Source organism: Notolabrus celidotus, chromosome 5 (genome assembly GCF_009762535.1).
Source record: "Notolabrus celidotus isolate fNotCel1 chromosome 5, fNotCel1.pri, whole genome shotgun sequence".
NCBI classification, from domain to species: domain Eukaryota; kingdom Metazoa; phylum Chordata; class Actinopteri; order Labriformes; family Labridae; genus Notolabrus; species Notolabrus celidotus.
Genome location: NC_048276.1, coordinates 19998819 through 20024516, shown reverse-complemented (window position 1 = coordinate 20024516; position 25698 = coordinate 19998819). Strand labels below are relative to the sequence as shown.

General features: G+C 41.7%; 1 protein-coding gene across 1 annotated transcript in view; it reads left to right on the top strand.

Moving 5' to 3' along the window:
* Positions 1 to 25698, top strand: part of srrm3 (serine/arginine repetitive matrix 3) — a 126340-nt gene that overhangs the window by 44800 nt on the left and 55842 nt on the right. Inside the window, 1 exon segment of the mRNA XM_034683021.1 lies at positions 19646 to 19989. Within this exon segment, the coding sequence (XP_034538912.1) occupies positions 19658 to 19989 (332 nt within the window). The 5' untranslated portion in view covers positions 19646 to 19657.

Here is a 25698-nt window from a genome sequence, read left to right as displayed (position 1 = left end):
TGATCACAGAAATAGAGATTAAGTCTTATGATGGCTGTTTCTGGACCAGAGCGGTATTTCAATCAGGAGAGACACAATTTGAAGATTAAAGGTTATTTCTTACAACTTAATGAGTAATGAAACTTGATAGAAATCTTTGGCGTAAGGACTCTATGGGGATCATTTTGTGAGCGTAGGCTGTGTGAATTTGGCAGCAGAAGAAATCCCCCTAGAGTCCAGACTCTGGTGGTGATGGTTGATGAATCCTAGGAATTGAAGACTTGCAGAGACCACGTGGAGATTTGGCAGAAGAAGAAATCCCCCTAGAGTCAGAAGAAATCCCCCTAGAGTCCAGACCCTGGTGGTGATGGTTGATGAATCCTAGGAATTGAAGACTTGCAGAGACCAGGTAGAGATGGGGAGGTGGAGGGGTGCGCACCATCAATGCAAGAAGGAACTAGATGGAGAGAGAGACACATTTAAAAAGACAGCAGAGAGTTGATAGGCTGACGATAAGGGCGTGCCACTGATTAACCGATGACAGCTCCGGAGGATGCAGCTGGAAGCGGGTGAGCTATTGAACGAGGGAGAGGAGAGTTAAACAACTGCTGTGATTGCTTCTATAGTCTTCCTGTCTGAACTTTCGCTAGAGCTACATGTAACCACTGAATGTTAACCTGCAAAGAGGCCTGAAGGCTAAAAAGCTATGCTATTGTTAGACCAAAATTGACATTGCATTCATGCAGACTCTGCGATCCTGCACCTAGCTGTGTTAGATAAATTGTTAGATAAATGCTGCCTGCGTGTCACACAGAACACAAATTACCTTGATATTTCACAAATGAGTCACTTTAAAACGCCCCTAAACTTAAAAGCAGGTTACAATATCTATCACTGCTATTATCTTAGTTGTCGTAACAAAATTGGTCATGTGTAATTTCTAAATCAATAGGCGTCCTTGCCTTTGATCAGCCGATCAACTCACTTTCTGGTAGTTTTTGTGTCTACTTTAATGGATGCTACAAAATGGAATGCAGGTACTAATTTTAAATCATCCAACATCGAAGTTATTTGTAGGACATAATGAGCTTGTACACATGTTAGCGGAAACAAGACACCACCTAATTAGTAAGTGCATATGGACGTGGCAGACAAGGCTGTAGCTATAAATAAGAGTGTGGTGTCTTAGTCAATATGCCAGATTTAATACTGGCTGAAAACACTGTTGGCTGTGCTCCATTTGGATTCTTTTGCTATTTTCCAGCAGCAGTTGCAAGCAGCACAGTTTAATCGGTCTGCAAGGGATTGGAGCTGTGGATGTGTCGGCTGTAAACGGGACACAAATTTAATGTTCGTGCTCTCTCTAAAAACTTTAGAAATGACAGAATGTGAGATTACCATCAGATGCTTTCTGTGCACCAAACTTAGATTGTTTTAATCAATGACTGTGTTTAAAGATAGATGGTCACCTGCTTGCATTGTACAAAAGGAGAGCTTCCCTTCACTGATGAAATTTAGATCCAAAGTCTCAGCATTAGGGATCAACATCAGCGCTGTGTAAATTAGCTACAGTTACTATTCACCACTGGTTATAAAGGCTCTGTTTACATCACATACTTTGTGGTTACTGTGTACTTGATGCTATTCCACAAAAAGAGCAGAGATAGTCTAACCATATACAAAATCTAACAGCTCTGAGAGTCACTAAAGTATATTTCTATCCTAGCTGTTATACGTTTTGATGTATAAAGAGCTCTTTAAAACAACAGAGAGGAAAAACAAATAAACACAGCTTCTTTTGGCCTTGTTCCGTCTCATCTGTCCTTGTGTCTCCTCTACCAGGATTAGGGCACAGGGGATGGTAATATATCACTGTCCTCTGTTTTAACTACAAGGTTGTACAGAGCCATTCATGATGAATGTATTATTATATATGTCATCATGCCAGGCTGTTGGGACACAGATTGAGCTGTAAGAGAGAATGAAATTTAACTCCCAAATTTACATTTTTTGTCCAAGCAAGTTGACGATGATCAGGTCCTCATGCAGAGCACTTCAGCTCCAAATTTCCATACATAAAAGAGGAATGTCCTGTATCGTTCTCTTTCGATTTTCAGTAATAAGTAAGAAACATTTCAGATTGAACATTGGGAGTAAAACAAAAAAGTGGGTGCTTGCTGCTGAGTAATTAATAACACAATGATGTGGTTCATTTCCCTGGAGCTAAGTCACCGAGCATCTGAATCCCCCGGTGTAATTAAGCAGAGGTCTGAGCAGCCTGTGTGATTTCTGTTCTGCATAAAACGCTGTGACAGCAGAAGAGGGCCGCTGGCTGCTGGTGATTACCATTCTGGAAAGGTGTAGGAAGCAAACCTGTATTTAGAATCAGCCCTTTGGCTGTGCAGAGCAAAACAATACCTCTGCACACTCCTGTGAAGTTTCATCCCTGCGGGGAACGAGGAAGCGGTATTGTCTGAAAGTTTGAGGGATTTTGTTTGTGTTGTTGTTCTTGCCGTGATTGGAAGAAAGTGCTTGTTAAGTGGGATGAAAGTAGAGGTGCTGCTCTTGCAGAAGTGAAGCTGCTTTGTGCATCGGGGAGATGTCTCTACAGTCCAGCTGTGTTTGCAGTCAGGGAGAACGTCTGCCACTAACTGACAGCCATCACTTTGTATCAGGAAGCTGATCGCTCTGCGCCTCTGTGTGCTCTGTCAATTAAAGAGAAGCAGCAGAAGCAGAAGAGGCAGCGCAGGCAGGTGGAAAAGAGGACAGCCTCATTTCTGTGCGGCAGCAGTCTGCAGATTGGCTTCAGATTGCTGCAGGCACCGACTCTATTCAGCCAAGTCTGGCTTTGACCGACTCAATCACCCGTACACAGCAGACAGGTGGATAAGAGAGAGATTTCATCCATATCAATAGCAGCTCTTCAAAGCGTACAGTGTTAAAACATGATTAAATAGGTGGAGCACTATGGGGTGTTGTACCTCTCTGAAGATAAAAAAATGACCAGAGTCTGACTCACACAGACCACCTGTGATAAAAGTGTGTTTATGCTTCCTGATCCTTCAGTGTGAGAGCTCGTACTGTAACCCTCACCACTCTTCAGTGAACTTTAGAGGAGAGACCTCTGGCACTTTGAAGCTGCCCTTTACCCAGAGTTGACTGACTTTTTAAATTGGATTTTTTTCTTTGAAGCTGTAATTGATGATGGAGGCTAGAAGTGCTGCAGCATGCATGCATTTTTGAACAACCTATATTTTGACTTTTCCGGTCAGTTTGAGCTAGATTATCATTATTTTTTTTATCATTATCATAAAACTAAGTGATTATTCTACATAAACTTTTACGACTGTGTTGGGATTTGATCCGGTTCTAGGAGCTGAATGAATGAAGACGCTGCTTTTTATGAAGTTGTAATTTAAATTCTTGAGCTTTCATGGTTTAGAGAGAAGAAAATATTTGGAGTTTAACTAAAAATGCTGGGAAAAAAGTTTGTGAAAAACCAACTCGAAATAAAAGTGGATATTGCACATATATTCAGACTTTCATTCCATATGTTCAGACTCTCATTCCATATACAGTATATTCATTTCCTGAATGGCTTGCCATATATATAATATATATATGCATATCTATATATATATACAGTGCTCAGCATAAATGAGTACACCCTCTTTGAAAAGTAAGATTTTAATACATTTCTCAATTAACAAAAGAATAATTTGAAAAATGTTGGCAAAACAGAGTGTCATAGAACATTTGTTTAACTCATATCATGAAAGTAAGGTTAATAATATAACTTGGATTACACAATCTTCAGTTTCACTCAAAATAATTGCATCAAAAATGAATACACCCCACAACAAAAACTGCTATATCTAGTATTTTGTTTGACCTCCATGATTTTTAAGGACAGAACCAAGTCTTCTCGACAAGTTGCTGACATATTGCTTCATCAATCTTTTTCCATTCTTGGAGGATGACCTCTTTCAGTGCCTTGATGCCTGATGGAGAGTGATGCTCAACTTGTCTCTTCAGAATTCCTCACAAGTGTTCAATGGGATTCAGATCAGGAGACGTACTTGGCCACTGAACCACTTTAACTCTGTTCTTCTTCAGACACCCAGCTGTGGCCTTAGATGTGTGTCATGTTGGAAAAGTGCACGACGACAAAGTGATGGCAGCATCTTCTCTTTCAGTATAGAGCAGTACATCTGTGAATTCATGATTCCATCAATGAAGTGAAGCTCCCCGACACCAGCAGCACTCATGCAGTCCCACATGAGGACACTTCCACCTCCATGTTTTACTGTAGGCAGTATGCATTTCTCCTCATAGTCCTCACCTTCACGACACAGTTTTGAAGCCATCAGTTCCAAAAACATTAATTTTGGTCTCATCTCTCCATAGTACAATGTCCCAGTCATCTTCACCTTTATCAGCGTGGGCCCTGGCAAATGCTAGGCAGGCTTTTTTGTGCATGGGCCTCAGGAGAGGCTTCCTTCGTGGGCGACACCCATGCAGGCCATTCCTCTGCAGTGTACGCCGTATTGTGTCTTGGGAAACGGTCACTCCAGTTTGACTTTCTACCTCTTTAGCTAACTGCAGTGAACTTGCATGGCGGTTTTCTTCAACCCTTCTCACCAGAAGACGCTCCTGTCGGGGTGTTAACCTCCTTGGACGGCCTGGGCGGCTCTGAGGGATTGTTGCAATTCCATACTTTTTAAATTTCTGGATCACTTTTGCTCCAGTATTCTGACTGATGAGTAAAGCTTTACTAATCTTCTTGTAGCCTTCACCTTTCTTGTGAAAATAAATGATTTTCAGGTCTTGTGAAAGTTCACTTCCATGTGGAGCCATTACTGACAGCATGAAATGGGAGGGGTTTTCTTTGTTAAGTAATGCCCTTTTATAGTCAGGGGTCTGCTGATGAATGGTTAGACTCACCTGGGGTTGAATTCATGTCAATTCGAATTTTGTAGTCCAAGATTTAGCTTTGCTCCTAAGACTTTCATTAGGGTGTACTCATTTTTGCAACATGGTCTTGGATGAATTTGTTAGAAAAATTACTTTTTTCTGTGCACAAATTAACAAATCTGGTTTGCAATCAATGGTCCACATGTGTAGGAGTATTTCATAGTATTGTATCCCAAAAAAATACTGATCCTGAAAGAAAACTAAAGGTGTTCTGACAAATCTGTTAGGGGTGTACTCATTTATGCTGAGCACTGTATATATGCACTGAGGCATTTTCACGTTGTATAGAGTGTTTTTCCAGTATAAAGATTACATTTCCCATGAGCACACCTTCATCCATTGTTATAAAGATGTGTCTCTTGCCAAATGTATTCCATTCATTTGCTTCCACAGTATCCATTTGAATCCATCTATCCATTTCCATCCATTTCCTTCCATCCATCCATCCATCCATCCATCCATCCATCCATCCATCCATCCATCCATCCATCCATTCATTCATTCATTCATTCATTCATTCATTCATTCATTCATTCATTCATTCATCATCCATCAATTTCCATCTATTTCCATCCATCCATCCATTTCCATCCATCCATCCATCCATTTCCTTCTATAAATCCATCCATCCATCCATCCATCCATCCATCCATCCATCCATTCATTCATTCATTCATTCATTCATTCATTCATTCATTCATTCATCATCCATCCATTTCCATCTATTTCCATCCATGCATCCATCCATTTCCTTCTATAAATCCATCCATCCATCCAGCCATCCATCCATTCATCCATCCATTTCCATCCATCCATCCATTTCCATCCAACCCTCCATCCATGCATCCATCCATCCATCCATCAATTTCCTTCTATCCATCCATACATCCATGCATCCATCCATCCATTTCCATCCATCCATTTCCATCCATCCATCCATCCATTTCCTTCTATATATCCATCCATCCATCCAGCCATCCATCAATTTCCTTCTATCCATCCATCCGTCCATCCATCCATCCATCAATTTCCTTCTATCCATCCATCCATCCATCCATCCGTCCATCCATCCATCCATCAATTTCCTTCTATCCATCCATCCATCCATCCATCCATCCATCCATCCATCCATCCATCCATCCATCCATCCATCAATTTCCTTCTATCCATCCATCCATCCATCCATCCATCCATCCATCCATCCATCCATCCATCCATCCATCCATCCATCCATTTCCATCCATCCATCCATCCATTTCCATCTATCCATCCATCCATCCATCCATCCATCCATTTCCATCCATCCATATCCATCCATCCATCCATTTCCATCCAACCCTCCATCCATGCATCCATCCATCCATCAATTTCCTTCCATCCATCCATCCATCCATCCATCCATCCATCCATCCATCCATGCATCCATCCATCCATCCATTTCCATCTATCCATCCATCCATTACCATCCATCCATCCATCCATCCATTTCCATCCATCCATCCATTTCCATCCATCCATCCATCCATTTCCATCTATCCATCCATCCATCCATCCATCCATCCATCCATCCATCCATCCATCCATTTCCATCCATCCATATCCATCCATCCATCCATCCATCCATTTCCTTCTATATATCCATCCATCCATCCATCCATCCATTCATCCATCCATATCCATCCATCCATCCATTTCCATCCAACCCTCCATCCATGCATCCATCCATCCATCAATTTCCTTCCATCCATCCATCCATCCATCCATCCATCCATCCATCCATCCATCCATCCATCCATCCATCCATCCATCCATCCATCCATCCATCCATCCATCCATCCATCCATCCATCCATCCATTCATCCATTCATCCATTCATGGTTACAGGGGGCTGGTGCCTGTCCAGCTGACACTGGGTTAGAGGCGAAGTACACCCTGGACAGGTTGCCAGTGAGTTCATGGTGAGAACACATCAGCCTTTGACTGCCTGCACAGAGGTGTTGGTTGATATGGTGATGAGCGAACTCTGTATCTGTAGAGGTTTGATCATTTCTATCCTGGATTGTCATTTTGGATGTCGAGTGCAGGGGGCAGGTGAACCTCCAGGTGGTTTCAAAATAATTCAGAATAAGAAAAAGAAAGAGAAAGAGGGTATGTGTGTGGAAACTACTCTTATCTCTCCCCCTGAATAAAAGAATATGATTATTTCTTTCTTTTTTTAAACTCCTGTTCAATTTTTCCTGCCCTCTATGCCAGGTGAGTCACCTGAAGAAGTTTCAAGTTTTAGGAAGCTCATTTTATCCCCCTGAGATTAACTTTGGAAAGAAAAGCAATTTATTGCCTCCAAATGCAATAAGACACCATGCAGTATTTTGTTACAGCTAGATTCTCACTTCGCTCTCACAGGCACACTGTGGCCATATCAGAAAAACTGCTTCGTCGACTAAAAGAACATTGAAGCTTAAAGTAGTGGAACAAAGGCCAGAGCTGTTGATGAAACCCCGAAATGCAACTTGAGATGTAACCGCTGAGTAAGCAAGGAGGCATGATGGAGGCTGAATCCATTAATACGCTCAGCGTGGACTTAACAGAAATTATATCTAAAAGAAAAGTGCAACCTTTTTGTTTCATGACTTACTGCAGCCATGTCTGCACTTTTAATAAGATGTGCTCTGTTTAATGTAAATAGTATAGTGTACTGCAGGGACGGATGAGCTTCATTCTGTAACTGAAGTGCCGGTGTTGAGAAATAATGTTCAGCTTTTATGGAGGAAACCCATTTAGAAAAGCAGGTGTGTCTCTTGCACCCGCTCTATGAACGATTATGTTGTTGTTAAAGTTTTTGAGCAGCAGTATTACATTAAAAAGACACACGTTACCATACGTAAATAGTATTTCCTATGAACAAATCATGTGAGGGGTTGAAATTTGCAAATGATAGCTGTGTTCTGATGTTAGCTGGAACACGGCAGTAAGAAGTGATTACAATATTTGAGCTTCCCACCTTGAGGGAGACGTCACAAGAATATGACCCACTGTGCAATTAATTATCTGATTCAATAATGGATGACTAGACAAATTTAGAAAATGTTGTTAGATGCAGTTTGAATCCCAAGCCTCACTGTGAGCATGGGACAGAGGAGTGCTGCTGCATGAGTTTGGTCTCACTTCTGATGGTTAATCAAACACTTAAAGGCCTTTGCAGCTACAGGACTTTTGGGTGTGTTATGCTAGTAGCAGCCAATGTAGCCAAGATTAAAGGCTGATTTATACTTCTGCGTCTCCCCTACACTGCAGGGACTAACGCGGACATGAGCATCACATACTTGTTTGTCCATGTGTCCGTGTCACGCAGCAATTCTCCCCCGAAACGCTTGAGGGCAGTGTGGTCTCTCTGATAGCCGGTCGCCTGCTTCCGACCCCGCTACGATCTCTGTTTACCTTTCCACAGTGATTCAGAGCATGTTATGTTAATCTACGGCTGATACATGTTGCTGTTTATCGTACAGACATGATTACATGAAGAATAGAGAGGAGGAGATGAAATGCATGGTTGATGTGCGGCCGATGTCCGGGATCCCGGAAGTACTGTAAATGCGGGAAACACAATACCGCCAAGCGGACCAATCACAGGGCTTGCGGCTCGCGTTGATTCTACGCCTAGTTACATTTTGGAGGAGGTGCATGTCAGCTACGTGTGTAGGCCTCTGCGTAGGTACGGGAGCTACGCGGACCCCCGGCATAGGCTACGCTGTCGATTTCCATGCAGAAGTATAAATCAGTCTTAAGTGTAAGGCGTATGGATCTTGTTAACTTGATTTTCTGACCTCAAGACCTCTCTTTCTTATTACTCTCTACTTAACCTTCAATTAACCTTCAATTAATGAGTTTATCCTTAATCTGTCATTGCACTCTTCACCCTTGGGAATCATAAACACCTTTTTACCAAAGTCAAAACATGTCAGGGCCGCCAAATTTCCATAAAAAGGCCCAGTTAACTAAGTACATTTTACACTTGGTTGCTTTTTGCGTCCATCAAAATCTGGGAAATGAAGCGTATTCTATATGCAGAAGACAAAAGAGAGTTGAATTGATAATCTTGTGGTGCCATCTTTATTTCCCTTGTCTAAAATTCCACCGTAGTTGCAGAGAGGACGATGTGCTGCGATGCGAAGCGTACCGACAGGCAGAGACTTACTGACCTGGCTGTTTCTCCCCCACCACTGACCCCAGTCAACACATCAGGGGCAGTCCTGTGCTAATCATCCCTCCCCTGAGACTGTGCACAGGGAGACGCAGCAGAGTTTACGAGTTAGAACAGAGTGAACGTAGCCAGCTGGAGAGGATGTAAACCTGCTGAAGAGTCGGGGAGAGATTAAAATTTAGCAGAGTTTGATCCCAGGGGAGCAGAGCGGGGCAAACTGTTCAAAGCTTCGTTCTGCAGGTCGGGCTTGTATTCCTCCAGCTTGTCAACCCACAGCTGAACTTTATGCCAGGAGGAGCCCAGATATCACCTTACAGACAGCAGCATCTCTGTCTTCCTCTGAGGTGACTCACTATTCTCTCTTTCTGTTGAAAATGGGGCACGGCGGATTTATTTCTGTCATGCTCTGTCTCTGAGGTTTCCACGCTTTCTCCACCAGGGGCCACATTTTTGAGCCCTCCTCTTCCTCTCTCTGTTACTCTCTCTTACCTCTTATTAGTTCAAAGTATGTTGATATCATCCTGGTTGTGTTATCTACTTAGCTCCAAATGATGCATTAAGTGGCTGCTACTCCTCGATCCGCACATGAAAGAGTGTTTTTTTCAGAGCTTCAAACAATGTTTGCAGTTCTTCATTGAGGCTCCAGCAGCTGCCTCAGCCCTCTCTTTTTAACCTGGCAGGCTAAAAAATATCTCTCAACTGCTTCTGACGGCGCACTCTTATTTCACTCTGTGCAGCAGCTCCCAAAGCACCAACAGAAATGTAAGTGAGGCACTTTAAAGCAACTACTAACACTCATTCTAACCCCATGTCTCTTTTATAAAGTCGGCTGAATGGTGGACTGCGCCTGGGCATGAATTTACCAAATCAGAGCAGCTGCTGTGTGAAAATGTGCCAGCGTCTCCTCTGCTCTCTCTTGCAGTGTTAAGTATGGTCTCACTGCGACTTGCTAAATTACACAAGCACACATGGAAAAGCTTTGGTGAATAAGAAATCACATATTTCAGAGTTAAGATCCTTTGTTTATACTTCAAACAAAGCCACAGCCAATGCTGGGGTTAGGGTTGTGAGAGAATTTTGAAGTTCGATTAGAATAGGGAAAATCAAACAATACTGATACCTGTTTTGATACACGAGTAACAGCAAAAGGAAACAAACAAAGGAAAATGGAACTAAGAATGGTAAAGAAAAGGTGATTGAACACAGGACTTATGTGTAGTGGTGTTTGTCTCTGTATAGGGTGTGCTCTGTCTCGTTTCCCTACTGATGTAGTCATTTTATGAGCATCAGTCATTGTGCAGTGCTGTGAAGACAACAGTCCAAAGTTCATGGCTTATAGAAAACATAAGGGGACCAGGTGACATTGCTGTCTCTCTCCTCTGCTCTCAGTCTGGATCAAGCGGCAACCTCCGGTCTCAAACTATGAAGCCCATGCGGAAGTGTTATAAACTGCAATACATCGAGAATCCGCTTGAGGCTGGCTGCAGAAACAAGGGAAACCACATAGACATGAATGGGAAAGAGACGATCTTTGCAGCATTAATAAACATGTTTACAGCCTGGTTCAAAAAACGGCTTGGCCCTATGTAGCTAATTTCTTGGCACACATTGTAAGGTGGGGGAAATTTTTCTAACGTGACTGTTCAGAAGATATTAAGATTACGAGTTTTTGCCCAAATAAGGACATGATTGACTTGACTCCTGGTCGGGAACACATAGCTGTTGGCTAAGAAGCTCAAACTCCGCCCCTTAAAGCCACACTCCCTCACAAGCTTCAAAACAGCGCTCAGGAACAGATGGGTGACGTCACGGATACTACGTCCATATTTTATACAGTCTATGGTCTTGATGTGTGCATCTTTATGACACACCAAAAGTACTCAACAATTGGCAGACCTGTGAATAAGAAGAGTCAAACACAATCCAGTGCCTTAGTGGATGTTGGTGCGGAAATGTGGAAGTGTTTATATGTTTTTTTTTAGAATGTAACCTCTGTAAAAAAAAAATCAGAAAAGAACGCAGTAGTACACTATTTGATTGCTTCATTTTCTTTGACTTACAGCTCATAAACAAACCCAGATCTGAAGAACAACTCCTGATCTAAAGGAAGACCTGAATGCAGTGTATTACCATTCCTAAGACCTCTGCTGCTCATCTCGTATGCACCTTACATCTGGCTGCGATTAAAAAAAAAAGAGAGAATGAGAAAAAGTTGCTTGTTTCCTGGCACCCAACAGCACTCCAACGTGCCTGGAATAAAGACCGCTGACCTTGAGAGAGCCAAACACATCTTCTGGGTGCCAAAGTGCTAAAAACAAAAACACACGCATCCAGCCATGGGCGGATTTCTCTGCAGGAGAGGTGTGATGGAGAGCCAGGGATTGGAGGAGACAGAGCGAGAGGGGGAACTTTAGTGAACGCTGCTGGCTGCCGAGAGGAGATACAGTCAGCTCTTACTCATGGGCACACAAGAGTAAATCCACAAACTGACTCAAAATGTTTCTCTTTTTACGCAGAGATCTGGGTGAGAAGGGGGGGTTTGAAAGATAACCACCCAGGATGTTTTTCCAGCTTCTCCCTGCCACTCTCAGTGAAGGTCAGGCCCCCTGTTAGAGCCACCCTGCAATCACGGCTGAGGTGCTGCTGCCGCTGAGTGAGATCCAATCTTTGCTGCCTTTGTGCACAACACGGAGTGACTGGGTGTGCAATGAGAGAGAGAGAGAGAGAGAGAGAGAGAGAGAGAGAGAGAGAGAGAGAGAGAGAGAGAGAGAGAGATATATGGAGGGGGGGCTTTTAAAGAGGAAAGTAGCTCCAAGGAGAGTGTTCCCACCCATCTGCTTTATTTCTTCTTCCTTTTCTTTTCTTTTCCTTTGTGGCGAAATCCAGTCCTCTTAAAAAAGTCGAGATTTTGAAGCACAAAAAAGAAAATTTGAGCATGCTCAAGATTGCAGTCACTTCAATTAACCTATTGACAGAGTTTAAATTAGACACCGAATCAAGTGCAGATCAAATGATAAGATAGAAAACATTTCTTCTTAAAACTAAACTGGGTGGTTGCACCAGCCAGCAGTAATGTAGCTGTGCTTAAGAGACATTTTTACTTTTATTTTTAGCGCTATGACTGTGTTTGTCATTAAAATCAGTTAGGCCTGAAAAAAACCATCTAATCCTCCACTACATTTATAACTGCAGAGATCTATAGTAAGATGTAGAATGCACAAACAGAGTCAGCTGAGTACCTCCTGTCTCTCTAGCCGTACATACAGGACTATATATGCAGTATTTACATGAACAGACTAAATACACAGATGGCCATACATATGCCTTTTTCTGATGGCTGCAATAAAAAAATGCAATATGCTAATATATTCACATACTGGGAACATACTGTATGAAGAACAGGCTGTGAATTTACAAGCTGAGATAAAGGTATGAAAAATCAGTATTATTAAACTCTTTCCTTATTGGCATGATAAAATTCATTTGAATCATATCTATAAGCACTGAAGAGTTTATCTTGTAATGTTTCTGTAGTTTCATGCTTGACTTTTACTTTGTACAAGGCCTGAGCAGTTTTTGCACCTAATAAACCGCCCTGTAAATGATTAAATGTCTGATTCTCTGAACACACGTAAAGGGTCAAACGCATGTTGGTACATCAGTGCTGTTTACGCTTCTTCAATTTAGTCATTATGCTTTTATTAAAGTCAAAATCAGCTCCTTTCTATGTAAATATAACTCATAAAAAAATACATGTTTTTCACAAAAACTGTTGCTAAAAACCACACCGACGTTAGAGGATCATTTTTGGGCTTTGCCAAAAGTTGTTGGTAAGGTTAAGAGATAAATTGAGGGATGTCATATTGAAATTTTACAGTGATCATGACAGTTTCACCTTTGTATGACCTTGAAGTAATATTACTCTACATACAGCATGTTAATATTACTTTGACATCACTGTCATTGTTATTATAAGGAGTTAACTCAGTCTGAGGCTGTTCAACACTCAACCCTGGTACATACAGGCACACTTTTCCACTGATCCTACTTTGTGCCATTTTTCTCCTGAAGTATATTAACTTTTCACCTCAACCGAATGTGAACATTTTGGGGGGATATTTCAACATTTCTTTTGATTTCTGGTATTTGGACTGTTTTGTTTGTACTGATTTGAAAATGTGAAAGAACCAAATAGCACCCAATATGTGAACCGAATCCTTGCCAGGGGAGTAACTGAAGTCTTGATATATTCCAGTTTGGGTGTTGGATCAACCATGTCACTACAACACACATCACAAAACCTGTGATTTATTTGAATTTTTAACATATATTGGCAGAGATATGGAAAAGGTTAGGCATAGTGCAGATCTCAGGTGTATTTTTTCAGCAGTAGCATTAGTTTTGTTCTTAACAAACATAATTGCACTGCTTTCATTTCACCTGATTTTGGAGCTCCAGAGTGCAATTCCCTTTTTAATCTGCTTCTAATGACACAAGTCAACTGGAAAACTTCTTCCAAAGAGGCATTCAGGATGAATAATCAGAAATCCCAACAGATTGCATTTTGCACGGGTTACAGAGTTTGGCATGAATGATGTAATTTATTTTTTGTTGATGATATATTCAGATAAAATCCCCCCAATGGAACCAAACATTGTAAATCACTATAATCACACCATGGCTCGGGTTCAGGAGATCCACTCTCTAATGTCTCATCAGCCTAATGCAACATTAGAAAACTAATGAGACTGATTTTTTTTCTGGGTGACCACGACGAGCGAGTGTTATGCTTATTAATTAAGCTTTGAGTGCGTGATCCACCCATTGTATGGTGGAGATGGGTCAGGCTGTAGGGGAACCCAATGACTGTGTCCTTTACCGATCATGACACTCGACACTGACACTCGTATAAGAAACAGAAACCTTCTAAACCTCACTTCAGCTGCGATTTCATTTTTTTTTTTTGCTCTTTTTAATTGTGTAAGAAGTGATATCAGCAGAAGATGAGCTACCATGCTGACATAGCGGAGGCATCTTATCAAAGAAACAGCTTGAGAAACCTCGGGCAGAGGTTAAAAACAGACACGAAACATCTTCTTTCTCTGGACGGGGAGAAGACATAAGCTAATGACTCTCTTATTTCTTACAGCAACAACTTCACTTAGCATAATGACTAATTACATGCAGTGTTTGTTGGGATGTGACAGTCTCACACGCCCTCACAATAATAGCAGAATAGCTTGGTGCCACCATTAATACAGTTGCTCTAGATAACCTTCAGTCCCTGCAGAGGACTCACACACAATTAACTCTGTGCTCTGCCGCCTTATCAGCCCTCTGACAAGGTTTCCTTTCTGCTCTGATTTTTTTCATCACACAATTAAATGATTTAGTTGTCTTAACTTGAATGAGAACAGATTTTTTGTGTCTCCTCGACCCCCCCTCTCGGGAACCAGAGGAACGACTGTGGAATGATGCATTAGTATAATGAGATGTCTGCATATTTACAGCTCGGTTTAACACAGGCTGCTGCTGTTTGGCCTGCAGTGTTTGACTCTCACATCTGGCAGTGATGAGATTTTCATTTGAGATGGGAGGGTCCTTCCTCACAGATTTTTCAGATGATATCTTCATGTAATTATGTCCTCATGCTGGGGAGAGCAATAACTGAGGCATTATCTTTTTGAAATATATGTTTGTCACATTGTTTTGAGCGTAATATCTCAGGAACACCTGGGGGGAGAGTAGCATGAAATTGGGCACAAACATTTTTTCAGACTAGAGGTTAATAGAATTCGGTAGTCTAAGGTCATGGCTCATGGTTTGTTCTTTCGCCTGTTTGCTCATTGGTGTTGTCCAACATTTCAATGAGTAATACTAAAAACTTGCACCTGGTCCAGATAAAGCTGCAAGTGTAGCTCCTTTATGTGGGTGGAGATCAAATGTCAGCAAAATGATGCATGAGAGCTTCTCTTGGTTTGAAGTTAAGAATAAAGTGCTTTATTCCTAAATGGTTTTCTTACGACTACGACTCAATTTAACTCCTACAAAGAAACAGTATCATCATTCAAAAAGGCATGCTGTTGACTGATATATTTGACCCAAAACCATAACTACATTATCTCAACAGTCACTTACATACAGGGCAGGGGCATGTCCAGAGGGTTGGTCAGGGGTGGAACTACCCCCCTTGAAATATGAGCGGCCACCCTAAAATCCAAAGCAGGACTTAAAATCAACTATTCAGGCGTTGTTTTATTGAGTCAAAATGTGGCACATTTTCTGGGGTTTAAGCAGATGCCTCATATACAGAGACTGTAATCCTTGTTGCAGCAGTCGCTGGTTCAACTCCCAACCTCTACCATTTGCTGCATGTCTTCCCCTGCTCTACTCCCCGTATTTCATGTCTCTCCTCAGTTGTCAAGCCACCTGGTGGCATTTCTTAAGAACTACTTCTGTGTTGCAACCTCCGGTGCTGAAAAAGGTAGCAAATGTGGAAGTGCAAAAATCAGCATCATCCATGTCTGGATTGATCAAAAATCAGGCGCTGGTTTGGCCAAGTAAGGAGACGGGCAGCCCAGGTTCAACCCCTGCCTGCAGCACTTTGGCCCATTTAACTCCCCATTCTCATTAGTTTTTTCTCCACCCACTGTCCTCTCTGAATAAAGGCATTAAATGCAAAAATAAACCCAGTATTTAAAATGTGTATGAATTAGGTTGAGTCAGTGTCTCTAATATGGCGTCTGTCATAGACGGTGATGTAACTGAGACTACATCCATGATTTATACTAGCTACTTATTTGGCTTAATATTTATTTTCATACAGCGTTGTATGTTCTTCCATCTTGTTGAGTTCATGCATTTAAAATTACATGGTTTGTGACCTAGACCTCCGGCTGAACCTCCTGTGCAGAGCCTATGGTACGGAGCCTACTATGGCCACCTGATCTACTTAAAACAGACCAGCAGACAGGAAGAAGGAAGAGAAGCTCCTTCCTCCTGCTCAGTTCCTAGAAAACAAGGCCGTATTAACCAGCTCTCCTCAGGTATGGAGACAACTTATGTGGCTTTTCTCCCACTTGAATGTAACTTGAAGAAAAAGGGAGTTCTTCTCCCCTAAAATGTTCTTCAGAGTACTTTTATGACGAGCGTGTGCGGATGAGAGGCTGCTGTCATGGAATATCAAGTGCTGATTTACTGTATAATAGATTCAGTGATGATGCCTCCTGCTGTCCTGCCACCTGTTCTGTCAGCCCAGAGCCGTGTCGCTGCGCACACATCCATGGCTCGTTTACCAGCTCACAGCACTTCAAAAACAAGCACATCACTATTAACCAGTCAAAGACTCTCAAAAAACAGCTCCAACAGAGAGAGAGAGAGAGAGAGAGAGAGAGAGAGAGAGAGAGAGAGAGAGAGAGAGAGAGGCGCCTGTTTGCATGAGTCAAACTGCTCAGTAACACAGCAATCACAAAGAGAAAAGTCTGGAAACAGTGCAGAGGTTTGTCCATCCAGCGTCGGTGTCGTCCTGTCTCTGTTCCTCCATGTGTGACAGTGATGAAGTGCCTCAGCTGGACATTTGTGGCTCTTTGGTTGAAAAATGAAGCCATTAGTTTTAGAAGGAATGGACGGGTACCGAGCAGGCAAGGCTGGTGGGCATGTGAAGGCCTTCCTCTCCTTCCTGCATGTTCTACAATAGCTTTAACAGGACGATCCATCTTAATCCGAGCGCGGTCCATGCAGCACTTGTACCAGACGACTTTTTAGTTGCCGAAATGACATCCTCATCAATTCATGAGCAAACGAGCCAGAAACAGAAAGGTGGAGCGAAACAAAGAAGGCATTCAGAAATTATGCAAGAAAATTACTTATAGGTTCAGGTTAAGGACGAGTCAATACTTTTTACATTCTTCTTCTTCTCTTTTTCATTTTGTTGCTACAACACAGTCTCTGTGTCACAGTCTTCCTCTTATATTCCTGCGTGTTTATAACCTCAGTTTACAGCTTCAATTGGGTCCAGGAGATAGGAGTGCTTTTACTGTTAAATATTTCACTGGTGCTAACATTTGTACTTTTGCTTATTATGGTGTCACTTCTTGCAGCATTTTCAAATGCTTAAATCCCCACAGTCTGTATACCATCTAAGCATAACGGTAATATGAGTTAATAAACAACAGTACATTATACTAGTTAAGTGATGCACAATCTGAGTCTTAGTGAGGTGCTGGGTGCAAAGAGGTTGGATTGTGTCCTTTGCTTTTTTAAAGGTGTGTTTTGGTTGTAACATGAATCAAAGCAATCAGTGTGTTTGCTCTCATTCCCTTTAAGAGCCAGTTGAATTTGCAGATCGGTGTGTTACTATTTAAACAGCAGATTTCAGCCTTTCTACTTAAATACACCAAGCTCTAGCCGGCATGTTCTTCCTTCCATTGTGCCTGTAAAATAACAGAAGAACACACTCACACTGTGCTAGTTATGTTGATGCATGGATTGATGTCATATACACTGAAACAATCACTCTGAACTGCAGAAACCATCAGAAGGGACTTTCAGAATAAACAGGCATGTACATTTACTCACGAGACACAGCAGCGTAAATTAATTAAATATTTAAACTTTATACATACAACAGCAGAAAATACAGAGCTACTGACTTAAGACTTCAGAATAGTTTTGAGTTGGTCTAACACACAGACACTATCTGCATATTAAGGTATCACTTCTTAAGCCTCCTTCCCACATGCCCTGCTCTCTTGAAAATGTCACAGTGTTGTTTATCAATCAATCAATCAATCGATCTTTATTTGTATAGCGCCAAATCACTACAAACGTTATCTCAAGACGCTTTTACAAACATAGGAGGTCTCGACCACTATATGTCAAATTATGAACAGAGACCCAACTTCAAGACAGGGTAAGACTCAGCCTGACCCCACCTTAATCCATAATGAGCATTGCACATCGCAATATTTAGCTAGTTACAGTGGCGAGGAAAAACTTCCTTTTAACAGGCAGAAACCTCAGGCAGAACCAGACTCACGTTAGACAGCCATCATGCCTCGACCGATTTGGGTCTTGAAAGAGGGATAGAGGAGAGTAGGAGAGAGAGAGGTGATAGTGATGAGACGAGTAGTAGAAGCTGTTGCCGCTGGAGTCCAGCACATCCGTATCAGCTGGAGTCCGGAACGTCCACAGCAGGAGGACGTCTATGGCTGCTCGTTTAGATGGGGTGGACGCTCCAACACATTGTGTGGACTCTTTACTGCTCCCCTCAACCATTGAATTTGCAATACAGAAACATTCTCATGCATGTTGAAGTAATAAACACATAACATGTAAATAAATACTCCTCCTCTACATGCTACCCAATTCACACCACCTCCACCACCACCACCAACAGAGCTTACTCTATCTTTGGCTACGAGATGCATATGTAAAAATCAATTGAAGAAAAAAAAACTGTATCTAAATTTTTGTGATTTGTCAGAAGTGTATCTATAAAAAGAGCTTTAGAATATCCTCTCACGGCTAAACTGTGGCTGTGATCTAAAGCCAGACAGTTTAATTTTACACCACACATTATGTATTTCACATCATCAACTTGCAAACACCAGGATGATGTGAAATACAAATGTCTGAGCAAGTAGCCCTCTAGCTTTAACCTTTTCATGTACTAGATCAATGTAAACAGAATTTTTGCATACAACCAGCTGCAGATTGTCTAGTAAGGATTTTTTTGACTTCATTGAGAAATAAGTGATGCACAAAACACTGAAGTCTTTTCTTTTCACAGCAAGAACAATAAAGATCTGGATGTTCTCATGTTTTTTTTAAAGACCTCCCGCTTTGTTTTCATGAGGTTCTAAATATATTTACCTCACTCTCTCTTCTCTAAACCTGCCTCTCTGCAGTACTGTGATGTTGATTCACGGAGCAGAAGTTGCTGCCAGCGCTGTCGTCTGCAATACATGTCTACTTGTACTCAAAAGTCTGTGTGCGTGTGTACAGTATGTTGATGTGTGTGAATGTTTGCCCGGTGCAGGCAGAAACGCAGCAGCCCATCCAAAGGTATTAACATCACAGCTCGTCTTTCCGTGTGTATCGTCAAGCATCTGAATGTTTGTGGCTCCCTGTCGCTCTGACTAGGTTATTATGCGGACAACATTTGGTTCCCTTTCGGCTGGCGGCTTTGTGGTTGTCTAAAAGGGGTTCGAGGACCATAATGGGTCCTTCAGGGGTCTCTCCGTGATTTTTAAAGGAAATATATTCCTTGTTCAAAGTTTTTTTCTGCTGAATGTATGCCATGTACATAAGAATTAGTTACACTCACCATGTTCACCCGTGCATGGAATTTGTTAAAGTTGGCCTTAATCCTCCCAAAGCTTTTTTTTTTGGAAAGATAAGGCTCGGAAAAATGAACATCAAGTAACATTTTTTCCACCAAACTACTTGCTTTTGGCTGACATTTTCTCTCTCTCCTTTGTGCCTCCACAGAGTTCAGTAACCATGTACGATGCGGCGAGGGTGCCATCTCCTAAAGATGGTGCAAACGGGGTGGCCCAGTCCGTGGTCCCAGGGCCTGGAGCTGGACCAGTGGCGGGTTCTGGGGATCTGACACCCACTGCGGCCCTCCAAACTAAAACTGAGGAGGGACAGCCAGGAGCCGAAGAGGAGGAGGAGGAGGAAGAGGAGGAGGAGGAGGATGAGGAAGAGGAGGAGGAGCCCAAAGCAGAGACGATTCTGGTGAAGAAGCCTCATAGGGAGATTCTGGACCACGAGAGGAAGAGGAGGGTGGAGCTCAAATGTATGGAGCTGCAGGAGATGATGGAGGAGCAGGGGTATGTAGAACAATTGAAAATCAAATGACATTCATTTTGATTACTTTGATCAAAAAGATGATGTGAAAAGACTTGGTAATGAGGGGGACAGAAAATAATTTGATGAATCTGCACCTCATCTGAGCTTTACATGGATGATGATGATGATGATGAATGGATGGATGATGGATGGATGGATGGATGGATGGATGGATGGATGGATGGATGGATGGATGGATGGGTGGATGGGTGGTGGATGGATGAAGGGGTGGTGGATGAATGGATTGATGGATGGATGAATGGATGGATGGATGGATGGGTGGTGGATGGGTGGTGGATGGGTGGTGGATGGATGGATGGATGGATGGATGGATGGATGGATGGATGGATGGATGGATGGATGGATGGGTGGTGGATGGATGGAGGGATACAGTCATGGATGGATGAGGAATAGATGGATGGATAAATGGAAGGATAAATAGATGGATGGATGGGTGGATGGATGGATGGATGGATGGATGGATGGGTGGGTGGATGGATGGATGGATGGATGGATGGATGGATGGATGGATGGATGGATGGATGGATGGATGGATGGATGGATAGAGTCATGGATGGATGAGGGATAGATGGATGGATCGAAAGGAGGATAAATGGAAGGATGGATGATCCACTGACGATAAATAGATGGTTGGTTGGATTGATAAATAAACGGATGGAAGCGTTAACTAATGGAAAGATGGATGAATGGGTGGGGGAGGGGTGGGGGATGGAGGGATAGAGTCATGGATGGATGAGGGATTGAAGGAAGGATAAATGGAAGGATGGATGGATGGATCTTCTGACAATAAATAGATGGTTGGTTGGATTGATAAATAAACGGATGGAAGAATTAAGTAATGGAAAGGTGGATAAATGGCTGGTTTGATTATCTGATAGATGGATGATGGACTTAAGGCAGAGGGATGGATGATAGATGCATAATGAATGGATAGATGGATGGATACATTGATTAGTTGAATGGATGGATAGATGGATGGATACATTGATTAGTTGGATGGATGGATACACTGATGTGTTGGATAGATGGATGAATGGATTGGTTGGATAGATAGATAAATGGATGGATTAATGGTGCCAGAATATAAAATCAAAATATATTTCTAAAAGGAAATGTACCTAACATGGGGGTAGAGGTTTGATGTCCAAACATACTTAATGGGTTTATTATATCTTCAAAGAAGAAATTTGTACATGTTTTTTTTACTCTTCTAGTTCATCCTAATACTATATAATAAAGATTCACAGTGACTGATAAAACCGTTTTTACAGGGAAAGATACAGTCACTGAAGTAGATGCAAACTGAGAGTTCCTCACAGGAGCTTTGCAATTACTGTCCCCATATTTAAAGTGAATCTAAAGAAAAAGTATTCCAGCCTGACAGAGAACATTTCCAGAATTGAACTCCCCCACAAACAGAGCAGAGGAGGCAGCCTTATATTGCCGCGTGGGAACATTGATAACACTAATGATCAGGTCTCGCAAATGTGCGGTGACTCATGCATGAACATTAATCAAGTTAGAACAAGCCATTGATGACAAGTTAGTGCAGCTAGGATTTAAGTGATCTTGGAATATTTGAAGAGAAAGCCTTGCAGAAAAGAAGTTGCAGGGTGGAAATACCAACTTATCCTTGCATGAATCTTGCTAAGTTTTTAAGCACAGACACAAAGCAACCATGAAAGCTCTCATGATTCACAGGGTATGTCATGTCATGTGAAATCACCATTTTCAGTAAAACAGTAGTTGTTTATCTTTTGTTCCTGATTCAGTTATTGGCTAGCTGTTTGCGGTGTGAGCCATGAGAGCCTTCTCTGTGTAGTAGAGCACTTGACTTTGACAGGTGTGCGTACCTGTAGGCGGCTGGGTTCACAAGCTGCAGCCTAACATGACACTCAAAATCTGTTCGCTGCCAAAGTCTTTTTTAGTTGCAATATAGGGAATAACAACCAGTCCCAGCAGAGGAGTGTAGAAAATAAACAGAACTGTGTAGCTGAGCTGCTGAGCTTTGTTTCAATTTCTATTTTAACATGACTCCAGTCTGCAGGCCCAAGCTTCAAAATGTGACAATTTTTTGTTCTGAGGCAGTCACAAGGGGGGCTCTAAATATTGTAGCATCATTTCTCTAGAGCTATTGTACCATCCATTTAAAAATTTAGCCATGAGAAGTATCAAAATGTGTGCCTCGCCCTTCATGTCTTCATTTACAGGATATATCCCTCTGCTGCCCCCTGTTGCCTGGTGGTGTGAATTGTGTTGGGGGGCACATTTTCTTGTGCTCCAATATGCTCTTATCTTGTATTGAAGAGAAGCAAATGTGCATGTAAACCTTACAAGGAGAGTCAACAGCACAGGAATCTTGTCGATAAAAGGGGGAAGTCACGGGGGCTGTCTTTAGGCACACCAGCACAAGAATCTTGCTCCCCAAGCTAAAAAAACCATCCAACCAGTAACTTTGGACACGCATGGATTGTATTATCGTTTTAAATTTTCATTTTCGTTGTAGATTATACATTTGAATAACTCATGATATCTACTCTTTTGGAAAAGTGTAATAAATAAGTAGTATGGTGACATGGATAAACACAGATATATACAGTATGTGATGGGGCGATACCCTGGCACTCTCAGTTGATCATTTGCCATCCCAAGCAGATTATTACACTCTTCATACTACATCTACTGACTTTGACAATGGACAACCTACCCCATCATACTGCAGAACTTGGGCCTTGACCGTATTTGATGATTTGAACAGCATGGAATCTGGAAGCAGTGGCGCTGTATAGGGGGGGAAAGTAGATGATTCTAAGGGCCCATGACTGACAGGGGGCCTGAAAATAATAATTGAAAAAAAAAAATCCTAATTAATATTTTATTCAGAATAAGGTAATTTTAAAAAACGGTCCCATTGTCTTTATAAAATGTATATCAGAGATCTCTACTTTATTTGCTGTCCTCCCTAGTTTGATGTCTACAATGAGATGAACTACATTTTAGCTAATTATACTAAATGGGTTTCCCAGCCCTCCCTACCAGACTCAGCAGCTGATATGTCTCCCCACAACTCCCCCCAAGCCAATGAACAAGAAGGTGAGCAATGTAGCATGTCAATTAGCATTATTGAAGGGGGACTGTGGGAATCTCTTTTTTATCTCTCTATCTGTACTATTACAAAAGCCTCTAAAAACAAAGCTATAGCTAAGCTACATAAGCTACAGCCTATAGTCTGTTTTGGATGCTGGGCAGGTTGAAGCATTGAGTGATTTAGTCTGTTTTAATGTCACAGAGATTATTCAAATAATACCTTCAAATCAGATATTTTGATGCTGACTGAATTTTGTGCGGACCCACAAGGGGCAATTTGTTTAAGTAGCTTTAACCTCTTAATAATTGTAATTAATAAACTTGATCCGATAAACTTGAACACAATAAAGTATCAAATCTAGCATTACTGATACAGAACAGCATTATAGATCCATTATTCTGCATGATTCAGCGCTGCTCTTTTCTGTTGTGCATTCATTTTTAAAGACTGTTGTACTTTGTTTATGATGTTATTATAAATGGTATATTACAAGACATATATGGGGCCCAATGTGATATTTTTTCATGGGGCCCAAAATCCCTGGTGGCGCCCCTGTCAGGAAGACTACATTATCTCTAGTTTTTGCAGTTAGAATTCATAATGACCAAAAAAATCATCTTTTTCATTCCCTGATTTGTTTGACATAAATGATAAGTTCATGGTGTGAAATATGTCCAACAAAAACGAATCTAATGTTCTAATGTTGGAGGAGGCTCTGATCCTGAAGCTGACTGTTCACCAGTGTGAAAAACTGCTCAGCATCAGGTGAAGGACTCTGCAGGGACCATTTTGGCAGAGGCTTCTGTGATTCCTGCTCGGCCAGCTGCCCCATTTAACTTAATTAGCAATGTTCACAATCAGCTTCCTCGGTGAAGGATTGTGTCCTTGTTACTGTTCGAGTGGCTCCTGCTGAATGGTTGGATGCCTGTGGAGAAGCAGGGAGGTGGTGAAGAGCCTTGTTATGTGTGCATCAGAGGATTTTACACTGTTTCCAGCATAATAGTGGGAGTTAAGTTGTGACAAGAATCGCAGCGTGCCAGAAACTGGACTCTGAAGTCATTGATGTGGAACTGTGTCAACTGTGGAAACATCTCTAAAATACCATTACTATGAAATCTTATAAGACGTAACTGATTAAAAGACACAGTCTGCTTTTTGGGGTTCTGTCCTGCATGACCATGTCCATTGCATTTAGCAGAGTCCATGATGTGCATTGTGCTACAGACCAAAGACCATTTCACTCAGACATGTGCCACCCACAGAATAGAATTGAGAGTCTACAGTTTGTTTGGAAATGTGCAAGATTAGTACCAAGGGAGTGTGCAAAATCAAAGCTATGATATACAGACAGGAAGTAAAATGTACTTCAACTTAATGATTGTTCCAAAGGAAATGCAATCTTCAGCAGGCATCAAGACACAGGAAATACATCAAATTTATGAGAAATAGAAATACAACAATTCTCCAGCTCAAGTAAAGACGAAGATACTCCTACTACACTGAACCAGACACTGAGGCAGTGTCACAGCAGCACAATAAAGTACATGGACAGGCCAGATAAAGTGCTTTGCAGTAGTAATGCTTTAAACAAACAGTAATTACAAATCAAGGTAAGATAAGAGTAATAGATTATCAAGGTTTACTATCCTAACCTACAAAACATAAAAAAACAGATACACATGAAAATGTCACTTTCAAATCAACAAACAAGGTGACAAACTGAGGTTTTCAACATAAACATGGATAAAAGAAGCTCTGACACGCCTTGTTTTTGTTCCCGGCATTCTGAAACAGCAACCAGAGGCAGTGTTAATCTCGTCAATGAAATTATGACGATAAATGTTCCTCAACGACTAATTTTTTCATGACGAAAACGAGACTATGACGAGCAAAGGTGCATCGCTGATAATAAAAACTCTGAATAAAACATGTTTTGATTTCATTGATGAGACGATGACGAGACGTAAACTTTAGTGGCGGACAGTCCATGTTTCCCTCGCTGTGCGTCTAATCTTTAAAGATAAAAGTGATGCATTCCTGTTACAGGCACAGTGTTAGCTTGGTCACTACCTGCAGCAGGTGTGCTGTGTGAACCAGCTCTCCCCACCTCCATGCCAAGACACAACCGGGGGACGTCTGTTTAATATTTAATGTTTCCCGTTGTTGCCGCTCTCACCGTAAAAAGCTCTTCGTCTACAGCTTGATTTAATCCAGTTTGGTGATACATTAGACACATTTAGTAAGTTTTGATCAACTCCTTGTCATCAAAGATGCAGATGCATTTCAGAGTGCCGTGAACTGACTGTCTGTCCAGTGCCTCTGTCACTGCAAGGTGCATTCAAGGACCGTCGTAAATGTGCAATATAGTCCTTTCATGGCATTTTTCTGTGAATCAAGAGAATCAAAATACAGTCACAGTGGTCACATCAAGAATGTTTTCTTTTGACTTTTTAGCAGGGCCCGCCTGAATTATTTAACTTAACATATTACACAAGCAAAAGTGTTAAAGGAGTGAAATGTTGACGATTTTAACACTTGGTACAACCCTGATACCAATATCTGATCGACTACATGGATTATT